General features: G+C 39.4%; 1 protein-coding gene across 1 annotated transcript in view; it reads left to right on the top strand.

Annotated features, from left to right (window-relative positions):
• mRpL1 (mitochondrial ribosomal protein L1) overlaps nt 1–17,143 on the top strand; it is a 36,419-nt gene extending 19,276 nt beyond the window's left edge. Inside the window, exons 6-9 of the mRNA XM_068377130.1 lie at nt 2,058–2,172; nt 12,037–12,155; nt 13,776–13,880; nt 16,693–17,143. Coding sequence (XP_068233231.1) covers nt 2,058–2,172; nt 12,037–12,155; nt 13,776–13,880; nt 16,693–16,800 — 447 coding nt within the window. The 3' untranslated portion in view covers nt 16,801–17,143. The remainder of the gene's footprint in view (nt 1–2,057; nt 2,173–12,036; nt 12,156–13,775; nt 13,881–16,692) is intronic.
• Nucleotides 17,144–19,709: the final 2,566 nt, after the last annotated feature.

The raw sequence follows: 19,709 nt of genomic DNA, 5'->3' as shown, positions 1-19,709 counted from the left end.
TGACAGAATCAAGTTCTTTCCCATCGTCTATAAATGCTATACGTAGTGGTTTTTCATACTCTTGATTTTCCATTAGTTGATTAATTACATGGATATGGTCAGTTGTTGAATACCAACTTCTATAGCTTGCCTGCTCTCTTGGTTGATTAAAGTCCAGCTGTCTTTCTATTCGGCCTAATATGATCTTTGTAAATATTTTATATATTACGGAGAATAAAATTATTGGGCAGTTATTTTTCAGGTGTTTTGTGTCTCCCTTTTTGTGAATTAGTATAATGATAAAGTTCTTCCAAGTTGTAGGTATAGAAAATTCTTGCTGATTTTTGGTGAAGAATCCAGCCATTTTTACTATGAAATATCCCCCATCTATTATTATATTAATTGTTACGCCATTTTCTCCTGTTGCTTTGCCTCTTTTCATGCCTTTTAATGCTTTCTTTACTTTGCATACTGTTACATTTGGTACCGGATCAGGCGTCTTATTATTTCTATATTGTACTGTGCCTTGTTTTAAAGGTAAGAAATTGTGTTGTCAGAAATGCTAAGAATTGGAACACATTTAAAATGTCTATACGCTAAGAGTAGAGAGAGGGAGGATGATAAATAAGGAATAGAGAATTACATTTACCTAGATAGCCATCTTGGCAATACATTTTACGATGCTGTGAAGCCTGTAAAAGGAAAATAGGAAAAATTGGTATCAGTAAGTTTATTGAAATGAAAATAGATTGCTGATCTTATAAATAAGATCCTTCATTTGGTATATAGAATCAAAGTCTTTGAAGACATAATACCATTTCTCTGTAGTGTACATTAGAAAAACCATTAATTCTTGACCAACTTGATTTAGGAAGAAGGATTGACATTTATTGCGAAAATCATCTAAAGAATTATAAAGAAGGATGTTTCTGAGACATGTCAAGATATTGTAAAGTAGAATATAATGGAGGAAAGTTATACAGTTTGTCAGGAATTAGGACATAGACAAGTTATATAGCTCAGAAACTCTAGGAAATCACAAATTTTAAGTAATTTGTATTTTTCCTAACAGTACTTACCTCAAACTACTCTCTTAGGAGTATCTGGGAACTCTTCCCAACCGGCTAGAATTTTGAGTAGTTTACCCTATTCCCGTTTTCTATGAGGGCTAACCTCAGGCGGAGTGATACTCGCCCTGAGGCGACCCGGGGTCGGAGAGCATGCTTGCTCAGGTCGCGCTCCTCAGTAAGTTTCTGATCGCGACGTGATTATCATCTCGCTGCGCTCTCTTCACCCAGTGCGACCCTTTGTGTCTACCACACGGTCCCCACGCGATACCCACGTGTTCATTCCCTATCCTTTCCTCTGTGTTCCTGTGTCTCTTGGTGTCTTAGTGTTGCGCGATGGAGCATCCCCGCCGTTGCAGATATGAGATTTCAGGGGTAAAGTGCAAAAGGCAAACAAATATTGAGATTTAATGCCCTCTCTAACCCTGTAAAAATGAAACAAGTTGTAAAAGTCGGAATATTAATTGTGAGTAAAACAATTCGGTCTTTTTAGTCACACAGAGAAACAGTATTTTTTGCAGCAGATCGCTAGACGTAACATCACAAAATGGTGATGAAGATGGCAGGAGGCTGATTTTTTGCAGCCTTCTGTTACAGCCGAGATCCATTCCTACATTGTGTTGTACTCTAAGTTTTGATTTAAGTCGGAATATACTGTACAAGTTCATGTACAGGTACTGTACTATAAGTAAATGCAAAGTCACTCACTTATGCTATTGCAATATTAAAGTCATAATGTAGGACTTAGAAATGCACTTTATGGCATGGAAACATAACTAGGACTAAAAAACAAATAAAGGACATAAATATAGAATGTTGAAATGAAAAAAACAGAAATTATTCAATTTATTTATGGGAGTTTATTGTATCCATAAAATGTTGTAAGTCAAAATCATTGAAACCACAGGGATTATGTAATTAATATTTGTGACTTACGCTACAGTATATTAGTGCTTAGAATCTTGAGATTAAGAAAATATTTTAACCTGGCATCAATTTTTCCATTGACAGAAAGATGAAGTGAATTTAACGGAATTCCAATACGTCATTTCTGAGCTGGACATCTTGCCTGAGCTTGTTGCAATTCGGGGCTTGATAAGGAAACAGTTTCCCAATGTTAATAATGGTAAGAAAAAGTAGTTTTTCAATATTTAACTTTGCCGGTGATTATAATAGCTGCAACTCTGTTGCTCGACAGAAAACTCTAAGGTAAAACTCGCCAGCGATCGCTACACAGGTTGCGGGTGTGCCCAACAGCGCCATCTGTCGTCCAGATACCCAGTAGGAGGACGTAGTAGGTTGGCCAGGGCACCAGCCACCCGTTGAGATACTACCGCTAGAGAGTTATGGGGTCTTTTGACTGGCCAGACAGTATTACATTGGATCCTCCTCTCTGGTTACGGTTCATTTTCCCTTTGCCTACATACACACTGAATAGTCTGGCATATTCTTGACATATTCTCCTCTATCCTCATACACCTGACAACACAGATTACCAAACAATTCTTCATCACCCAAGGGGTTACTGCACTGTAATTGTTCAGTGCCACTTTCCTCTTGGTAAGGGTAGAAGAGACTCTTTAGCTATGGTAAGCAGCTCTTCTAGGAGAAGGACACTCCAAAATCAAACCACTGTTCTCTAGTCTTGGGTAGTGCCATAGCCTCTGTACCATGGCCTTTCACTGTCTTGGGTTAGAGTTCTCTTGCTTGAGGGTACACTCGAGCACACTCTCCTATCTTATTTCTCTTCCTCTTGTTTTGTTAAAGTTTTTATAGTTTATATAGGAGATATTTATTGTTGTTACTCTTAGAATATTTTATTTTCCTTTTTTCCTTTCCGCACTGAGCTATTTTCCCTGTTGGAGCCCCTGGGCTTATAGCATACTGCTTTTCCAACTAGGGTTGTAGCTTAGTAAGTAATAATAATAATAATAATACTCAATGTAAACAAAGACTCAATTTTCTCTCTGTCGTGCTAACGACAAGACGTACTTACTCGCTGTTGCTAAACTGGAGTTTTTTCACAACTAATTGGTGAAGTACATTATTCTAGTTTTGAGCTTTCGCTGTGCAAGGTTTCTCTTCACAAATCCTTGAACTCTTTTTGATAACGGATTCTTTGTTGATGACTTTTTGATAGTTTTTTTGAATTCCCCTTTGACCAATTCAAAATGGCTGACCCTTCACAAGTCCCAAAATTTAGGAAGTGCAATGCTAGGGACTGTTCAAGGCGTCTTCCGAAGGCTTCTATCGACCCTCACACTGTTTGTTCCAATTGTCGGGATAAAACCTGTCAATTGGAAGATCGGTGTGAGGAGTGCGTTGGGCTTTCGGAATTCGATTTTATCGAATTCCAAAAGTATACACGTAGGCTAGAGAGAGATAGAGTTAGGAGAAGTTCCTCTCGTTCTATCGATATTTCCTCTCCTCATGCCCCACAACCTATTCCTTCCCCTGTAGTGGTTGCTCCTAATCCCCCTCCTGGCACTCAGGAACCTTCGATGGCTGATATGATGCGTGCCATCCAAGCTCTGGGTGAGAGAGTTGAGTCCCTTGCTAGTGACCGTAATCAACTTATGGCGGATGTGAAGGAGCTGAAGTGCAAAAGTACAGTGGGAAGTGTTAAAATGAGCTTGCTGCATCATTTGTGTCCGGAGTCCTTAAGAAGCGTGAAAACCTATGCTCATTCCTTTCAGCTGGAGTTACACCATGCCAGAGATCCGAACTTCTGTTTGCTCCTCTTTCCAAGTGCCTTTTTCCAGAAGACCTGATTAAGGAAATTGCCGCTTCTTTGATACAGAAGGTTACTCACGATCTTGTTGCGTCCTCAGCTCGCAAAGCCACCCCTTTGCCTACCTTGTCAGCTAGACCAAGGATGGACACTCCAGCGTCCCGTTTTATTCCGCCCTTTCGTGACAGAGCCTCCAGCAGAGGAGGTGCTCGTGCCGAAGGGAAACGAGGAAAGAAGAAAGGAACCAAGTCCTTTAAGGGCAGAGTCTGACTGCCAGCTTCTTCAGACAGCACAAGTGGGAGCCAGACTCAAGAACTTCTGGCAGACCTGGGAAAAGAGAGGCGCAGATGCACAATCTGTGAAGTTGCTCAGAGAGGGGTACAAGATCCCGTTTGTACGAAAACCCCCTCTAGCAACGTCTCCCATCGATCTCTCTCCCAGGTACAGAGAGGAAGACAAGAGACGAGCATTGAAACAGGAAGTGTCTCTCTTACTAGAGAAGGGAGCGGTAGTCAAAGTCTTGGACCATCAAACCCCAGGATTCTACAACCGCCTCTTCTTGGTGTCAAAGAAGACAGGAGGGTGGAGGCCGGTGCTAGACGTCAGTGCGCTGAATGTCTTTGTCACAAAGCAGACGTTCTCCATGGAGACCACAAAGTCGGTTCTAGCAGCGGTCAGAAGGGAAGACTGGATGGTCTCTTTAGACCTAAGGGACGCCTACTTCCACGTCCCCATCCACCCGGACTCCCAACCTTTTCTGAGATTCGTTTTCGAAAAGGTTGTCTACCAGTTTCAAGCCCTGTGCTTTGGCCTAAGCACAGCTCCTCTTGTGTTTACGAGGCTGATGAGGAATGTAGCCAAATTCCTTCATTTAGCGGACATCCGAGCCTCCCTCTATTTGGACGACTGGCTTCTCAGAGCTTCTTCCAGTCGTCGCTGTCTGAAGGATCTAAAGTGGACTCTAGATCTGACCAAGGAATTGGGTCTCCTTGTCAATATGGAAAAGTCACAAGTGGTCCCATCCCAAGCTATTGTGTATTTAGGGATGGAGATTCACAGTCTAGCTTTTCGGGCTTTTCCGTCGGCCCCCAGAACAAACCAAGCCCAGTTATGCATCCAGAACATGCTAAAGAAGGAACGATGTTCAGTCAGGAAGTGGATGAGTCTGATAGGGACGCTATCATCCCTGGAACAGTTTGTGTCTTTAGGAAGACTACACCTCCGTCCTCTTCAATTTCACCTAGCATTTCACTGGAAAAAGGACAAGACGCTAGAAGCGGTCTCGATCCCCATTTCCGAGAAGATGAAGTCTTGCCTGACGTGGTGGAAGGACAGTATCAGCCTCAGAGAGGGTCTGCCCCTGGCTGTTCAGACTCCCAACCACGTTCTCTTCTCGGACGCATCGGACGTAGGCTGGGGCGCGACATTAGACGGTCGGGAATGCTCGGGAATATGGAACTCGAGTCAAAGGACAATGCATATCAACTGCAAGGAGCTACTGGCAGTACATCTGGCCTTGAAAAGCTTCAGGTCTCTCCTTCAAGGCAAAGTGGTGGAGGTGAACTCGGACAACACCACGGCTTTGGCGTACATCTCCAAGCAAGGAGGGACCCACTCACTGACGTTGTACGAGATCGCAAGGGACCTGCTCACCTGGTCAAAAGGTCTAAACATATCGCTAGTAACGAGGTTCATCCAAGGCAACTTGAATGTCATGGCAGATTGTCTCAGTCGGAAGGGACAAGTAATTCCAACAGAATGGACCCTCCACAAGGATGTATGCAAGAGACTTTGGGCCGCTTGGGGCCAGCCAACCATAGATCTCTTTGCAACCTCGATGACCAAGAGGCTCCCAATATATTGCTCACCAATCCCGGACCCAGCAGCAGTTCATATAGATGCCTTTCTCCTAGATTGGTCACATCTAGATCTATATGCATTCCCACCGTTCAAGATTGTCAACAAGGTACTGCAGAAGTTCGCCTCTCACGAAGGGACAAGGTTGACGCTAGTTGCTCCCCTCTGGCCCGCGAGAGAATGGTTCACCGAGGTACTTTGATGGCTAGTAGACGTTCCCAGAACTCTTCCTCTAAGGGTGGACCTTCTACGTCAGCCACACGTAAAGAAGGTACACCAAAGCCTCCACGCTCTTCGTCTGACTGCCTTCAGACTATCGAAAGACTCTCTAGAGCTAGAGGCTTTTCGAAGGAGGCAGCCAGGGCGATTGCTAGAGCAAGGAGAACATCCACCCTTAGAGTCTACCAATCGAAGTGGGAAGTCTTCCGAAACTGGTGCAAGTCAGTATCTGTATCCTCGACCAGTACCTCTGTAACTCAAATAGCTGACTTCCTCTTATACCTGAGGAAAGAACGATCACTTTCAGTTCCCACTATCAAGGGTTACAGAAGCATGTTGGCATCAGTCTTCCGTCACAGAGGCTTAGATCTTTCCAACAATAAAGATCTACAGGACCTCCTTAAGTCTTTTGAGACCACGAAGGAGCGTCGTTTGGTTACACCTGGTTGGAATTTAGACGTGGTACTAAGATTCCTCATGTCAGACAGGTTCGAGCCGCTACAATCAGCCTCCCTGAAAGATCTCACCTTAAAGACTCTTTTCCTGGTATGCTTAGCCACAGCTAAAAGAGTCAGTGAGATTCATGCCTTCAGCAAGAACATCGGATTTTCATCAGAAAAGGCTACATGTTCACTACAACTTGGTTTTCTAGCCAAAAACGAACTGCCTTCTCGACCTTGGCCGAAATCGTTCGATATTCCAAGCTTATCGAATATGGTTGGCAATGAACTAGAAAGAGTCTTATGCCCTGTGAGAGCTCTCAAGTTCTATTTAAAACGAACTAAACCTTTACGAGGCCTGTCTGAAGCTTTATGGTGTTCAGTAAAGAAACCATCTTTGCCTATGTCAAAGAATGCTTTATCCTATTTTATCAGACTGTTAATACGAGAGGCTCATTCCCATCTGAGTGAGGAAGACCAAGCTTTGCTGAAGGTAAGGACACATGAAGTTAGAGCTGTCGCAACTTCCGTGGCCTTTAAACAAAATAGATCTCTGCGAAGTATAATGGACGCAACCTATTGGAGAAGCAAGTCAGTGTTCGCGTCTTTTTATCTTAAGGATGTCCAGTCTCTTTACGAGGACTGCTACACACTGGGACCATTCGTAGCAGAGAGTGCAGTAGTGGGTGAGGGCTCAACCACTACAATTCCCTAATTCCATAACCTTTTAATCTTTCTCTTGAAATGTTTTTATTGTTGTTTTTTGGGTTGTCCGGAAGGCTAAGAAGCCTTTCGCATCCTGGTTGATTTGGCGGGTGGTCAAAGTCATTTCTTGAGAGCGCCTAGATTAGGGGTTTTGATGAGGTCCTGTTGTATGGGTTGCAACCCTTGATACTTCAGATCCTAGGGGTCGCTCAGCATCCTAAGAGGATCGCGAGGCTCCGTAAGGAAGACGTACTTAAAAAGGCAGAGTAATTGTTCAAGTCGACTTCCTTACCAGGTACCTATTTATTTTGTTTTTGTTATTTTGATAACTTCTAAAATGAAATAAAAATTCTTAGCTCATAATAATGTAAACATATATTGCTGGTCTCTACCCACCCCCCTGGGTGTGAATCAGCTATTATAATCACCGGTTAAGTTAAATATTGAAAAATGTTATTTTGATAATAAAATAAATTTTTGAATATACTTACCCGGTGATTATAAATTAAAGGACCCTCCCTTCCTCCCCAATAGAGACGCAGTGGAACGAGGAGAAAATTGAGTCTTTGTTTACATTGAGTACTGGGTATCTGGACGACAGATGGCGCTGTTGGGCACACCCGCAACCTGTGTAGCGATCGCTGGCGAGTTTTACCTTAGAGTTTTCTGTCGAGCAACAGAGTTGCAGCTATTATAATCACCGGGTAAGTATATTCAAAAATTTATTTTATTATCAAAATAACATTTTTTGGGAATAAAGATTTTGGCTGGATTCTGTTTTGTTCCTGCATGAATACAAACAATTGTCCTTTAACCCTTTTACCCCCAAAGGACATACTGGTACGTTTCACAAAACCCATCCCTTTACCCCCATGGACGTACCGGTACGTCCTTGCAAAAAAATGCTATAAAAAATTTTCATATTTTTTATAATTTTTTGGGAAAATTCAGGCATTTTCCAAGAGATTGAGACCAACCTGACCTCTCTATGACAAAAATTAAGGCTGTTAGAGCAATTTAAAAAAATCATACTACAAAATGTGCTGGGAAAAAAATAACCCCCTGGGGGTTAAGGGTTGGAAATTTCCAAAGAGCCTGGGGGTAAAAGGGTTAATTAGAGTAGGACTTCAGTTAAGGTGGATACAGCCATTTAAACTTTTAATTAGGTAAACATAGATGGCTACCCAACAGGTGAGCAACCCTCACTCTTGATGTCCTTGACTAGCTTTTTTAATCTTATGTTTTTTCTTTCATTTAGAATAAATGCTATATCAGGGATATTGATGGAAGAAGCTCATATGAAGTGTTTCCTGATAACTGTAATTGTGAGACAGGTTTTGTTAATACTTGCCATTATCCAATTTTTATTTTTGGGTCACCAGGGAACTAGTACAACTGTTGCCTGTCCCTTCACATCACTCCAGCCCAGAGGTCTTTCAAGGCTCGAGATCATCTGAAACAGAGACTGTTCTATGACCTAGATCTTCCCACTCTCTTTGATTTTCCCAGAGGCCAAGGTCTTCCTAAGCATTAGCACAATAGGGATTAGAATAGGTGACTTCTCAGGTCCAATCTCAGCAGTTGTACAAGTACCAATATGCCGTACCGTGTTCATACGGTTGCCAGTCTGGCCTCTTACCAGAAAATCCTCTGAAAGTGACATTGTTGTTGTATCCAGTAACCCTTCCCAAAATTCTCATTTATCCTCTTTTGGTCCCTATTGGTTTTAATTTTATGTTCATTTGGATCTTTATATTTCTTAAATTTATTCATTCTTCTGTCACATCCTGTCTTACCTTAACCCAACTAGAATTAAGTTTTTTGTTCTTGTTCATTGATACTTGATCTTCTGTACATGTTCATTTTCTTTCTTCTTTTTTTTCTGGCATTTTGGCCATCTCTGTACTATTTTTATGCTTCAACTGAAAAGGAATACAATTTAACCATAAAAGAAACCCTTTCTGGTACAACTCAGGAACATAAATGGTGGTCTATCCTTATATCTGCACTCTTTGGTGTAGATGCAACAGTTCCTCCTTTACTTAAACCAGATGGCTCAGTCACTCAATGTCCAAAGAAAAAGGCAACCTTTTTGGCTGATGTTTTTGACAGTAAACAGAGTAATGAAAAACTTGAACTTCCTCATTCCAGTTTTCCTGAGGATAAACTGACTAGTTTAGCTTTTTGATCTCGTGAAATTAAAGCCATGTTGGTGGTCCTTGAGGCTTATGGAGGTGTAGACCCAAATGGTATTTTTCCTTTGTTTTTTATAAAGACTGCAGATTTCTTAGCTCCAAAGTTATCTGTTATTTTGCGCAAGTTAGCAAGAAGAGGAGCTTTTAGCACTTGTTGGAGAATTGTTAATATTACTCCTGTATGTAAATGTGTTTGTGGTAGCTCAAGTCCAACTGATTATTGCCCAATTTCCATAACTCCCATATTATCTAAAGTTTTAGAATGTTTTCTGACAAAACGTCTTAATAGGTTTGCCGAAGGTAATCATCTATTCCCTAGTTTGCAATTGGTTTTCGTAAAGGCTTTGGAGTATGTGATGCCCTTCTTACAATCTCCAATGCTGTACAGAAATCCCTTGATTGTGGTCAGGAAGTCCGTATGGTTGGCCTTGATTTTAGTGCTGCCTTTGACCATGTTAATCATGAGGCCCTTGTTTTCAAACTCAAACAGTTTGGAGTGGGTGAGTTGTTTCCTAGCATTCTTATTGATTTTTCAAGTAATAGATCTCAAAGTGTTGTTGTTGATGGGCACCATAGTGAGTATAGGAGTGTGATATCTGGTGTTCCACAGGGTAGTGTTCTCTGCCCATTACTTTTCATACTATATACACATGACTGTGGTTTGGCCTAGAAAACAAGCTTTTTGCATATGCAGATGATGCTACTCTCTCTGCATCAATTCCATCCCTTGAATGAAGATCTGGGGTTGCTGAATCCCTTAATAGAGATCTAGCTAAAATTAGTGCATGATGCAAATTATGGGGTATGAAGTTGAATCCTAGCAAAAGTCAAAGTATGATTGTAAGTAGGTCGAGGACAGTGGCTCCTCAACATCCAGATCTCAGTATTGATAATGTTTCTTTAACTTTGTATGACTTTTAAAATTTTAGGTGTGATTCTCGACAGCAAATTTACTTTTGAGAAACACATTAGGTCTGTGTCTTCTTCAATTGCACAAAAAATTGGCTTTGTGAGAAAGTCTTTCAAGATTTTCGGTGATCAATCTATTCTGGAGAAGTGTTTGAATTTTTTCATCCTACCCTGGTTTGAGTATTCTTCTCCTTTCTGGTCTTCAGCTGCTGATTCTCATCTTATTTTGTTGGACAGAAACTTACGGTCGATTAAATTTCTTATTCCTGATCTAGATATTAATCTTTGGCACCGTCGTTCAATTATTTCAATATGCATGTTGCATAAGATTTTTCAAAACACTGACCATCCTTTACATTCAGATCTTCCTGGACAATTCCATCCTGTCCGTAATACTAGGCAGGCAGTTAATTCTAATTGCCAGGCCTTCTCCATCATGAGGCTCAATACTACACAGTACTCTAGAAGTTTTATTCCAGCTATGACCAAGTTGTGGAATAATGAGAAAGTGATTGTACCAACTGTGATGTATGGATTGGAGTTGTGGGGAATGAAAGTGATGGAGAGACAGAAATTGAATGTGTTTGAGATGAAGTGTCTGAGGAGTATGGCTGGTGTATCTCGAGTAAATAGGGTTAGGAATGAAGTGGTGAGAGTGAGAACGAGTGTAAGATATGAGTTAGCAGCTAAAGTGGATATGAATGTGTTGAGGTGGTTTGGCCATGTTGACAGAATGGAAAATGGCTGTCTGCTAAAGAAGGTGATGAATGCAAGAGTTGATGGGAGAAGTACAAGAGGAAGGCCAAGGTTTGGGTGGATGGATAGTGTGAAGGAAGCTCTGAGTGATAGGAGGATAGATGTGAGAGAGGCAAGAGAGCGTGCTAGAAATAGGAATGAATGGCGAGCGATTGTGACGCAGTTCCGGTAGGCCCTGCTGCTTCCTCCGGAGCCTTAGGTGACCGCGGAGGTAGCAGCAGTAGGGGATTCAGCATTATGAAGCTTCATCTGTGGTGGATAATGTGGGAGGGTGGGCTGTGGCACCCTAGCAGTACCAGCTGAACTCGGTTGAGTCCCTTGTTAGGCTGGGAGGAACGTAGAGAGTAGAGGTCCCCTTTTTTGTTTTGTTTCATTTGTTGATGTCGGCTACCCCCCAAAATGGGGGAAGTGCCTTGGTATATGTATATGTATGTATGTACGGTTAAGGTCAAGGTTGAGAAATAAGCTAACGTGGCGGAGGTCTGTGCTCTACGGAGTACCCCTCTAGTTAGTTGTATATTACCATACTAAATTGCTTTTTTGTCTTGTGAAGGCCAAATCCCTAATTAGTGTTATATAATTGTGAATAGATACCCATAAATATTGCTTTATAAAATTCTAGAGTATTCTTGCCAATAATAGGTCACAAATATCAAGCCAGCAAATCTAGATACTTTATAGATATGGCTTTATGGTATTCCAGAGCCTCCCCGCTAGTTGTAGAATTCACCAATATCAAACCAACAAAGGGTGTTGTCTAACTCTACCCAGCACTATTTGGTAACTAATTTCAAGTGTTTCATGCTAAACAGTCTTAATCCTTTTTGATAGAATTTAGTACCACTATAAGCTATAGTTGACAGGTACATTAGGTGTTTAGTTCTTTATCTAGAATAAATAAACAAGTAAAAATATAGGTAGACTGTACAGAGTTCAACTGAAATTTTTATTAATAAGCATAGCTAAAAAGAGTTAAAATTTCTGTCAAGTCATTAATTAATTTTGTGAGAATGATCCTATCCATTTGAAGAAATTTATTACCAATAAGCTTGTACTGTATTCAACTTAATTCTTTGATATTAGCTTTTTTTAAAACCTGATTTAAATACTATAATGTCAAAATTTAATTTCTAGCAATAGTTCCTCTTTCAATTACTGTATATCTATTTTGTTTGCAGGCACAGCAGGCCCTGACATTATGCCCATCATAGATCGATTTTTATATGGTGTGGAGTACAAAGCTACTAAAAACAAGTATTATCCAGACTTCGGCACTATCGAAGTACCATTTGGAAGGGTTGGTATAGAGTAGAATTCTAGGTCTATGATGTCTATATTAATCTGTATTAGTTCTATATCAAGGAATTTTACCTGAGTTCATTTGTTGTTCCTTCTTGCAAAGGAAGAGATTTGACAACCTATTCTAAAATACAAGAATTTTCCATATCAAGGCATAAGAAGCACCTAACAACCCACTTGATCAATATATCTATCCATTGCCTCAGGGTTATGGAGAATTGGCTAAACATATAGATATCTGTGTTATAGACAACCTTTAATTTTCCTTTGAACTGTTTAGCAAGACCTACTTCGTTCATGTCTGTGTGGCTTTAGGATTTCTTTCATATTTAGATTTTGGTTGTTACTGCTATCTTCCTGGGTAGTCAGGCATGTCAACTTTTGATGAAGCGCTTGTTCACTCGGAATGCCAGTGGAAAATGATATGCACAGCTGTGCAGAGAAAAAGAATGTTCCATGGTGGATCGCTGTGAGAAATTTGACAGCGATAAAGGGTGTTTCATGCTAAATTTTTTTGAGGAATGTAGAGAGTTTTACATTTTTGTCAGAATTAGGTTATGTAGTTAATGTTGCCTTATTTTATTTCGGATAAAAAGATATGTATATTCATTTTGTAAAGTCAAGTGTTTGCATTTTGTGTAATTGCAGAAGGCTGTACAAGATTTGAATAAGTTTTCTATTACATTATTATTTTTATCTTTCACAACACGGTCTTAGTAATTTTTCATTTTAAAGTGATATCTTGAATATATGCTGATGGATTGGTTTAGCAAATATGTTATGCATACTGCCATGTACAGTTGCTTTCACAAATTTCAGTACAGGTTCAGAACAAGCTAAGAAGACTAATAGCAATTCTTGAAGTTTAGCAGGTAACACCCAGTATTTAGAAAATGAGTAGCTTTTCATAATTCTGCTTATGTAGCAATGAGATCTTGGATATAATTAATCATTTGTTATTAACTAAATTCAGGTTTTACAAATCATTGAGCTATGGTTCTGCCAAGTGAAATATACACATGACAACAGGGACACGTTAATGGATTAACATTGTTTAGCTTTACTAATATTTGAATAAGAAAGATGCAGTTTGTCATTGCTCTGCTTACTGTTAAGCACATGAGCCAAAAGGACACCATTTTCCTTCAGACAGTGAGAAACAATGCTGTTCAGCTTAAAAAAAAAATGAATTTATAATTGAACACAAGAAGAGTGAAGATTTAGGATTCTTCATTGCATTCCTGAGTTCACTACAGTATTTGTTTCAAGAGAGTTTTAAAAAAAATTAATTAAATCTGATAAGGCTGTCTAGCAAGATCTGCCATGATAATAGCTTTTAGCTAATTAATTATAAGGCTGTCTAGCAAGATCTGCCATGATAATAGCTTTTAGCTAATTAATTATAAGGCTGTCTAGCAAGATCTGCCGTAATAATAAAGCTTAGCTAATTATTTGAGGACTCGCTGGTTTGAAATAAAAATGCTAAAATAACACTGTGTTATTCAAGTTGTGTCATTTTGAGATATGATCAATGGTACAATCATTTTATTTTGCTTTCTGCTAAGAGTTTTAGAATGCTCATAATGCGCTACAAATATGAATTTTTTAATGTTTTCAGCTGAGTTTGTCAGATGAGCAGCTAGAAGAAAACTTGGACAGTCTTTTGAAAGCCATACATACTAGGAAACATAAACAGAAAAAATCAACTGACTTGTTAACTTTGGTAAGTACAGTAAAAATTACAAAGTCAACTAATACAATTATAATTAATGGTTTAAAAGTTTATTTTATTTCATTAGAAATTCCCTTTCTATGGGAATTTTTGTTTAGAAATGCAATATTCATGTCACTCATTGAGACATGCACTTGACCTTTAGAGTTTTTATTTTACTAATGAAAATGTACTAGCAATCATACTAACATACGAAATACTGGACAGTATACAAGTTTTGCTTTGTTGCAGCTTTTTATGATCATCAACTAGAATTTAGAATTGTTATTTTTCTGAATTATGGCAAAAGGAGGTTTCTGCAGACAATGAAATGGCAGGGCAACAAATTTATGACTGCTCTTTGGTGTTCAACACTGATAGCCTGATGCCCGATCCACATGAGTGAGGGAGTCACTGTAATAGCATTTGCCAAGAGTTTTTTGACATGACCTTAGCTGTATTAGAGGTAGGTGGCAGAAGGGGTGGCAGGAAAAACTCTCCTGAAAGAAATAATCCCCGGGAAAGAAATCTACCGTGGAAAGTATCCCCCAGATGAATTAGCACCCCAGGAAAAATCCCTGTAAAAGAAACTAATAACTAATGTGAAAAAAAAAATGGAAAAATTGAAATCATTGTTACAGGAGAGTAAAATATATTTAACCAGGAACTGATAGATAGCAAAATTTGAAAATAAAAGTAATCCGTTATACTAGAAGAGTAATATAAATTCAAATAACAATTTCATAATATGAAAACAGTGACAAAATAAGTCATCATTATAGGATAATTGAATAAATAAAAAAAATATAAAAAATTAAAGAATATAAAAACACTGAAGAAAATAAAATTCAATAGAGGTAAAAGTATAATGTACTCATCCATAGCTAAAAAAGGGTAAATGTTGAAAAGAACAAAAAAATCAATTAATGCCATAACAGTCTGGTATTTGAAACCTAAGATTGAAAGTTATTCCTTTTAAAAAGTCTAAAATAGGCCGGTTTTTCACGTCTTCTATATTTATATTGGAAATATCCTCTTGCAATAGTTTCTAGTATTGTCTGCAACCCCACCATCCCTGTGAACTAGGGACAGTGTTTGGGGAAGCCTATAGGTCTACCTGCTGAGTCATCAGCAGCCATTGCCTCCCCCTCCCTGGTCCTAGCTGGATGAAGAGAGGTCTTGGCCACTGACCATATGTATACATTATATGGTCAGTCTGTAGGTCATTGCCCTGTCCTTTGCCTCTGCCTTTCAACACACACTGAGGTCAAAACATTCAGATGACGAAATGGATATTGTAACAGAAATAGCAAATAACCACTGTTTCTGTTGAAGATAACATCTATAATATCAATTTCTGTTTCCAAGACTATGCTAGTCTTTTGCCTCTGCCATTCATGAGCAACCTTTAAAGGTTTTTAAGTTCCCCTTCTCAATTTCTTAGATTAACACATATTTTGTCTTTGATCTGTCATATAGGATGCCCCATGCCTAGAAGTGTTTCTGCCTTCTTTTAAATACAGTTTATCCCAGTTATTTAATTTTTAGCCATTTACTTGCATAATCTTCTTCTTCCCAGCTTTATCCCTATTCGGGGTCGCCGTTTCTAATGAGTCTCTTCCATCTCCCTCTGTCCTGTGTCATTTCCTCCCATACTCCCTTCTCCCTCATATCATCTCTAATGCAATCTCTCCACCTGGTCTTAGGTCTTCCTCTCCTTCGTGTTCCATCCACCTCCACGTCCATCACTTCTCTTGCCATGTGTTGCCCTTCTCTTCTCATCAAGTGGCCATACCATCTTAACCTTGCCTCTTGCACTTTCTTTGCTGCCTCAGTGACTTTTACTGTACCCCTAATATGTTCATTTCTAACCTTGTCCTTTTTGGTTACTCCACTCATCCACCTAAGCATCCTCATCTCGGTTACGTTCAACTTTCTACCCTCTGTTTTCTTTAGGGGTGCTGCTTCCAATCCATATGTCATTGCTGGTCTGACCACTGCCTTGTGCACTCTGCCCTTCAATCTTATAGGGACTTTCCTATCACATATGATACCAGACACCTTCCTCCAGTTGTTCCAACCACACTGAATCCGGTTGTTAATTTCCTCTTCCATGTTCCCCCCATTGTCGATCACCGAACCAAGGTACTTGAATTTATGAACCCTTTTGATGTTTCCTCCGCCTAATTTGATCGTTGTTTGCTGGTCGCCATCCATCTCGGTTGTCATATACTCTGTCTTCTTCCTGCTTATTCTTAAACCTCTACTCTCCAAGGCATATCTCCATCTTTCTAGTTTCCCCTCCAGTTCTTCCCTGTTCTCGGCTACCAAGACTATATCATCTGCATAGAGCAGACACCATGGTGGCTCCTCCCTGACATCCTCTGTTAACACATCCAAGACGATGTTAAACAGGAGTGGGCTTAGAGCAGATCCCTGATGTAGCCCGACTCCAACTTGGAAATTTTCTGTTCTTCCAACTGTAGATCTGACGCTGGTCTTTACATTTCTATACATCTCCCTGATCATTCTGACATACTTCTCCATCACTCCTCTCCCCCTGAGACATCTCCATATTTCCTGTCGTGGTACTCTGTCATATGCCTTCTCTAGGTCTATAAAGGCCATATGCAAGACCTTTTGCTTCTCTCTGTACTTTTCCATAATTTGTCTCAAAGCGAAAATACCATCCACAGTACTAAGCCCCTTCATGAATCCTAGTTGCTGTCTACCGATGGAAACTTGCTGCCGTAATCTTTCATCCATAATGACAAGTAAAAATAATTGGTGTGAATTTTTTGTGTTAATATTTTAATCTTTTCAGGTTGTTATCCGTTCACCTCCAACTAAAGAGCAGTTCAAAATAAATCACAAGGAATACATAGAAATTCAAGAGCAACCTATAAAAGAAGCAAATGTAGCAGTTCAGTAAAAAAAACTGAATGAGGTTAACAGCGTAAAGAATACAATATGTAACATCTTTTAAGTAGATTTTCTTTATAGAGCCAGATTTTTTACAGTAAATGAAATTTGTTCATTTGACAGCTAGATGTATTTCATATTATGTAACAATATCAGGTAAGTTTCAAGTTATGTATGTTTTGTTGTAAATAATACACTTTTTGTAAAAAGAAACTGTTTCAATACATAATCTTTTGTCATAATATCACAGTTGTGTGGTTACAGAAAAGGGATTTTGACGAAGGAAAAATTTATTTCTAGGCTTGACCTGTGTCGCTTCGTGAAATGCTCCTCTAGCACCATTTCTAAGGCATAGTTATTGCTGAATATACCAGAGAAAAAAAAAAAAAAAGATGCATGGAATGCCAGGAATAAACCTAGCTCGCTCACTCTTTGAGTGTCTGTATAGAAAACAGGGGCATGATTGAATCACGACCATAGGTCCCTCACCAATTAGACCTCTCCTTCATCAACATTTTTCAGTGAATGTTTCATGTGAGTAACATCGCTAATATCTACAAGTACAAACTTGGAGTGAATTATTCCAATGAATCTTTCATGTAACAAACTTGACCTCGAACCTCGAAAAGACAAAAATTTCCCCCTTTTAAACCTTGATAAACCTTTCCAGAACAGATAGGGAGAAACTGAGCCTAGTCTGTTGGTCCATGTGAACTAGTCAATCTACATGACTAACTTTGTCTGGTTCGTCCATAGAACAGTGCCGACCTCAGTTTCTCTCCCTGCGTTGTCTTAACTTTATTATGGTTTAATAGTTCAAGATTATCAAGTTTTGTTTATAGTTATTATTAGATATAGGGCCTCATACCCTGTGACCCGTGATTAAGTTTTAGTATTGCAAACCTTGTAGGCTACAAGTAGTTCAGTGTTAAAAATGCTCCAATTGTTCAGATAAACTAATTAGGGAGTATTACAGTATACCTAATTGATGACTAAAAGGGTACATGGCAAGAAGTAAAAAGTGTAGGAAGGGATTAATTTTTCAGAGGATAATTTAGAGCAGAGTATTATTCTTTTGTTGTCATGTTTTGGCAGTATGGAGATTAAGGTGTAGGCTATTACTGATTGAGAATATTGATGTAAGAGCTAAATACATAAACTGGGATTAGATCAAACTTTTGATTCTTTTATGGAATAATTGTCTACTTTTATATGATTTCCACCATTATTTCAGATTATAGTTATTGTTATTACTAGCCAAACTACAACCGTAGTTGGAAGAGCAGAATGCTACAAGTTCAAGGGCTCCAAGAAAAAAAGCAGCCTAGTGCAGAAAGGAAATAGAGAAGTAACAAATAAACAAAAAATATATTTATTTTATTCTCATATAAAGATCAGTAACATCATTAAAGAGATCAGCCATATATAAAATAGGAAAAGGCTTATATCAACCTGTTCAAGAAGAGAGCATTTGCAACTACTTCGAACTTCTGAAGTTCCATGATTCAACCACCAGATTAGGAAGTTAATTTCACAATCTGGTCACAGCTGGAATAAACTAGTCACAGCTGGAATAAAACCTCTAGAATACTGTGTGTACAGTGAAGTATTAAGTCTTATGATGGAAAAGGCAAGACCTGGAATCAACCGCTTACCTAGTTCAGTACCACCTATGGGAAAGTGCAGTCTTGGAAAATTTTAATGCAAAGGATGGTCTGAATTATGAAAAACTTATGAAATGTGCAAAAAAGACCTTATACATGATGTGCCAGAGAACATCAACACTTCCTGGGAAAATTAATCCCGTTGGCGATGCCCCATCAAGAAACACATTGGCCGCCATTCACCTGAGATTGGATTACAATGCCTTGGCAGAAGCCCAACAAAAAGAACCAGAGTATCAAGCATGTAGGACATTAATATCCCCATCAGGGATAAAGAATTTTATAGACCACAAGTTTCTGTCCAACAAATTAAGAATAGAGTCAACAGCTGAAGACCAGGCAGAACAACACTCAAAACATTGTAGAATAAAAGAATTATAACATTTCCTCAGGATAGATTGATCTCCCAAAAGAAGCCAGTTACGCATTTAATGTTGCGCTACAGTTTGGATCTATTGAAACTTCACATTGATACCCTTCACCACCAATTGAAAAGAGATGACTTAGGGAGACTGTTAATTTCTTAACCACTTGGAAGTCTCATGTGAAGGTAAATTACATTCATGTCCAGGATTTCAACATCAACCAGAGGTACATTTTTAAATGTTGCACAAACAGCAATTGAAAAAAGTCCACTTCGCATCCATCAGCCAGGTTGAGAAGCCCTTCCCCCCTTACCACTTCCTCTTCCTTGGGACAAAAGCCTTCTTAGTAACTTACTCATCTGCTTTCTTGGCTTCTGGCATACTGCAGTGATCACTACTGTGGCCAAAGACACAGCTGGCACTGGCGTCACCACTGATGTCACTGGCACTACTAACACAGTGAGCAAATTAGCTTAGGTACCCACTCCCTCAAAAAGACATTGAGAGTCTATCTGGAAGACCTAAGGAAAGCCAAGCCTTTCTTAGGTTACTCGTCTTCAGCAATCTGCAAGAAAAGCTACTAGCACAGGCAGCAATTACCCCCCACTCCACGTACCATGAAAACAATACCACAATATCAATCGGAGTTCTCCCTGCATGGAGCATACTCCCTTGGGTGTATACCCAGAAGATCCAGCCGAACAGCAAATTTGATGAAGACCGCAAAATGATAAATAGTTTCTCCAACATTGTCAGGGGCTTTGCTAAGAATAATGCCAGAGAAGACTTGGCCTTCTTGCTCCTCAAAGAATTGGCCACCTTTATCAGGAGGTCACAACCTACACTCGGTAAAAGTGGATAACTGCAAATGATCATACCCGTAATCATAT

Source organism: Palaemon carinicauda, chromosome 7, assembly GCF_036898095.1.
Source record: "Palaemon carinicauda isolate YSFRI2023 chromosome 7, ASM3689809v2, whole genome shotgun sequence".
NCBI lineage: Eukaryota > Metazoa > Arthropoda > Malacostraca > Decapoda > Palaemonidae > Palaemon > Palaemon carinicauda.
Note: the sequence above shows the minus strand (reverse complement) of the source record. Positions and strands in the feature narration are given on the sequence as shown.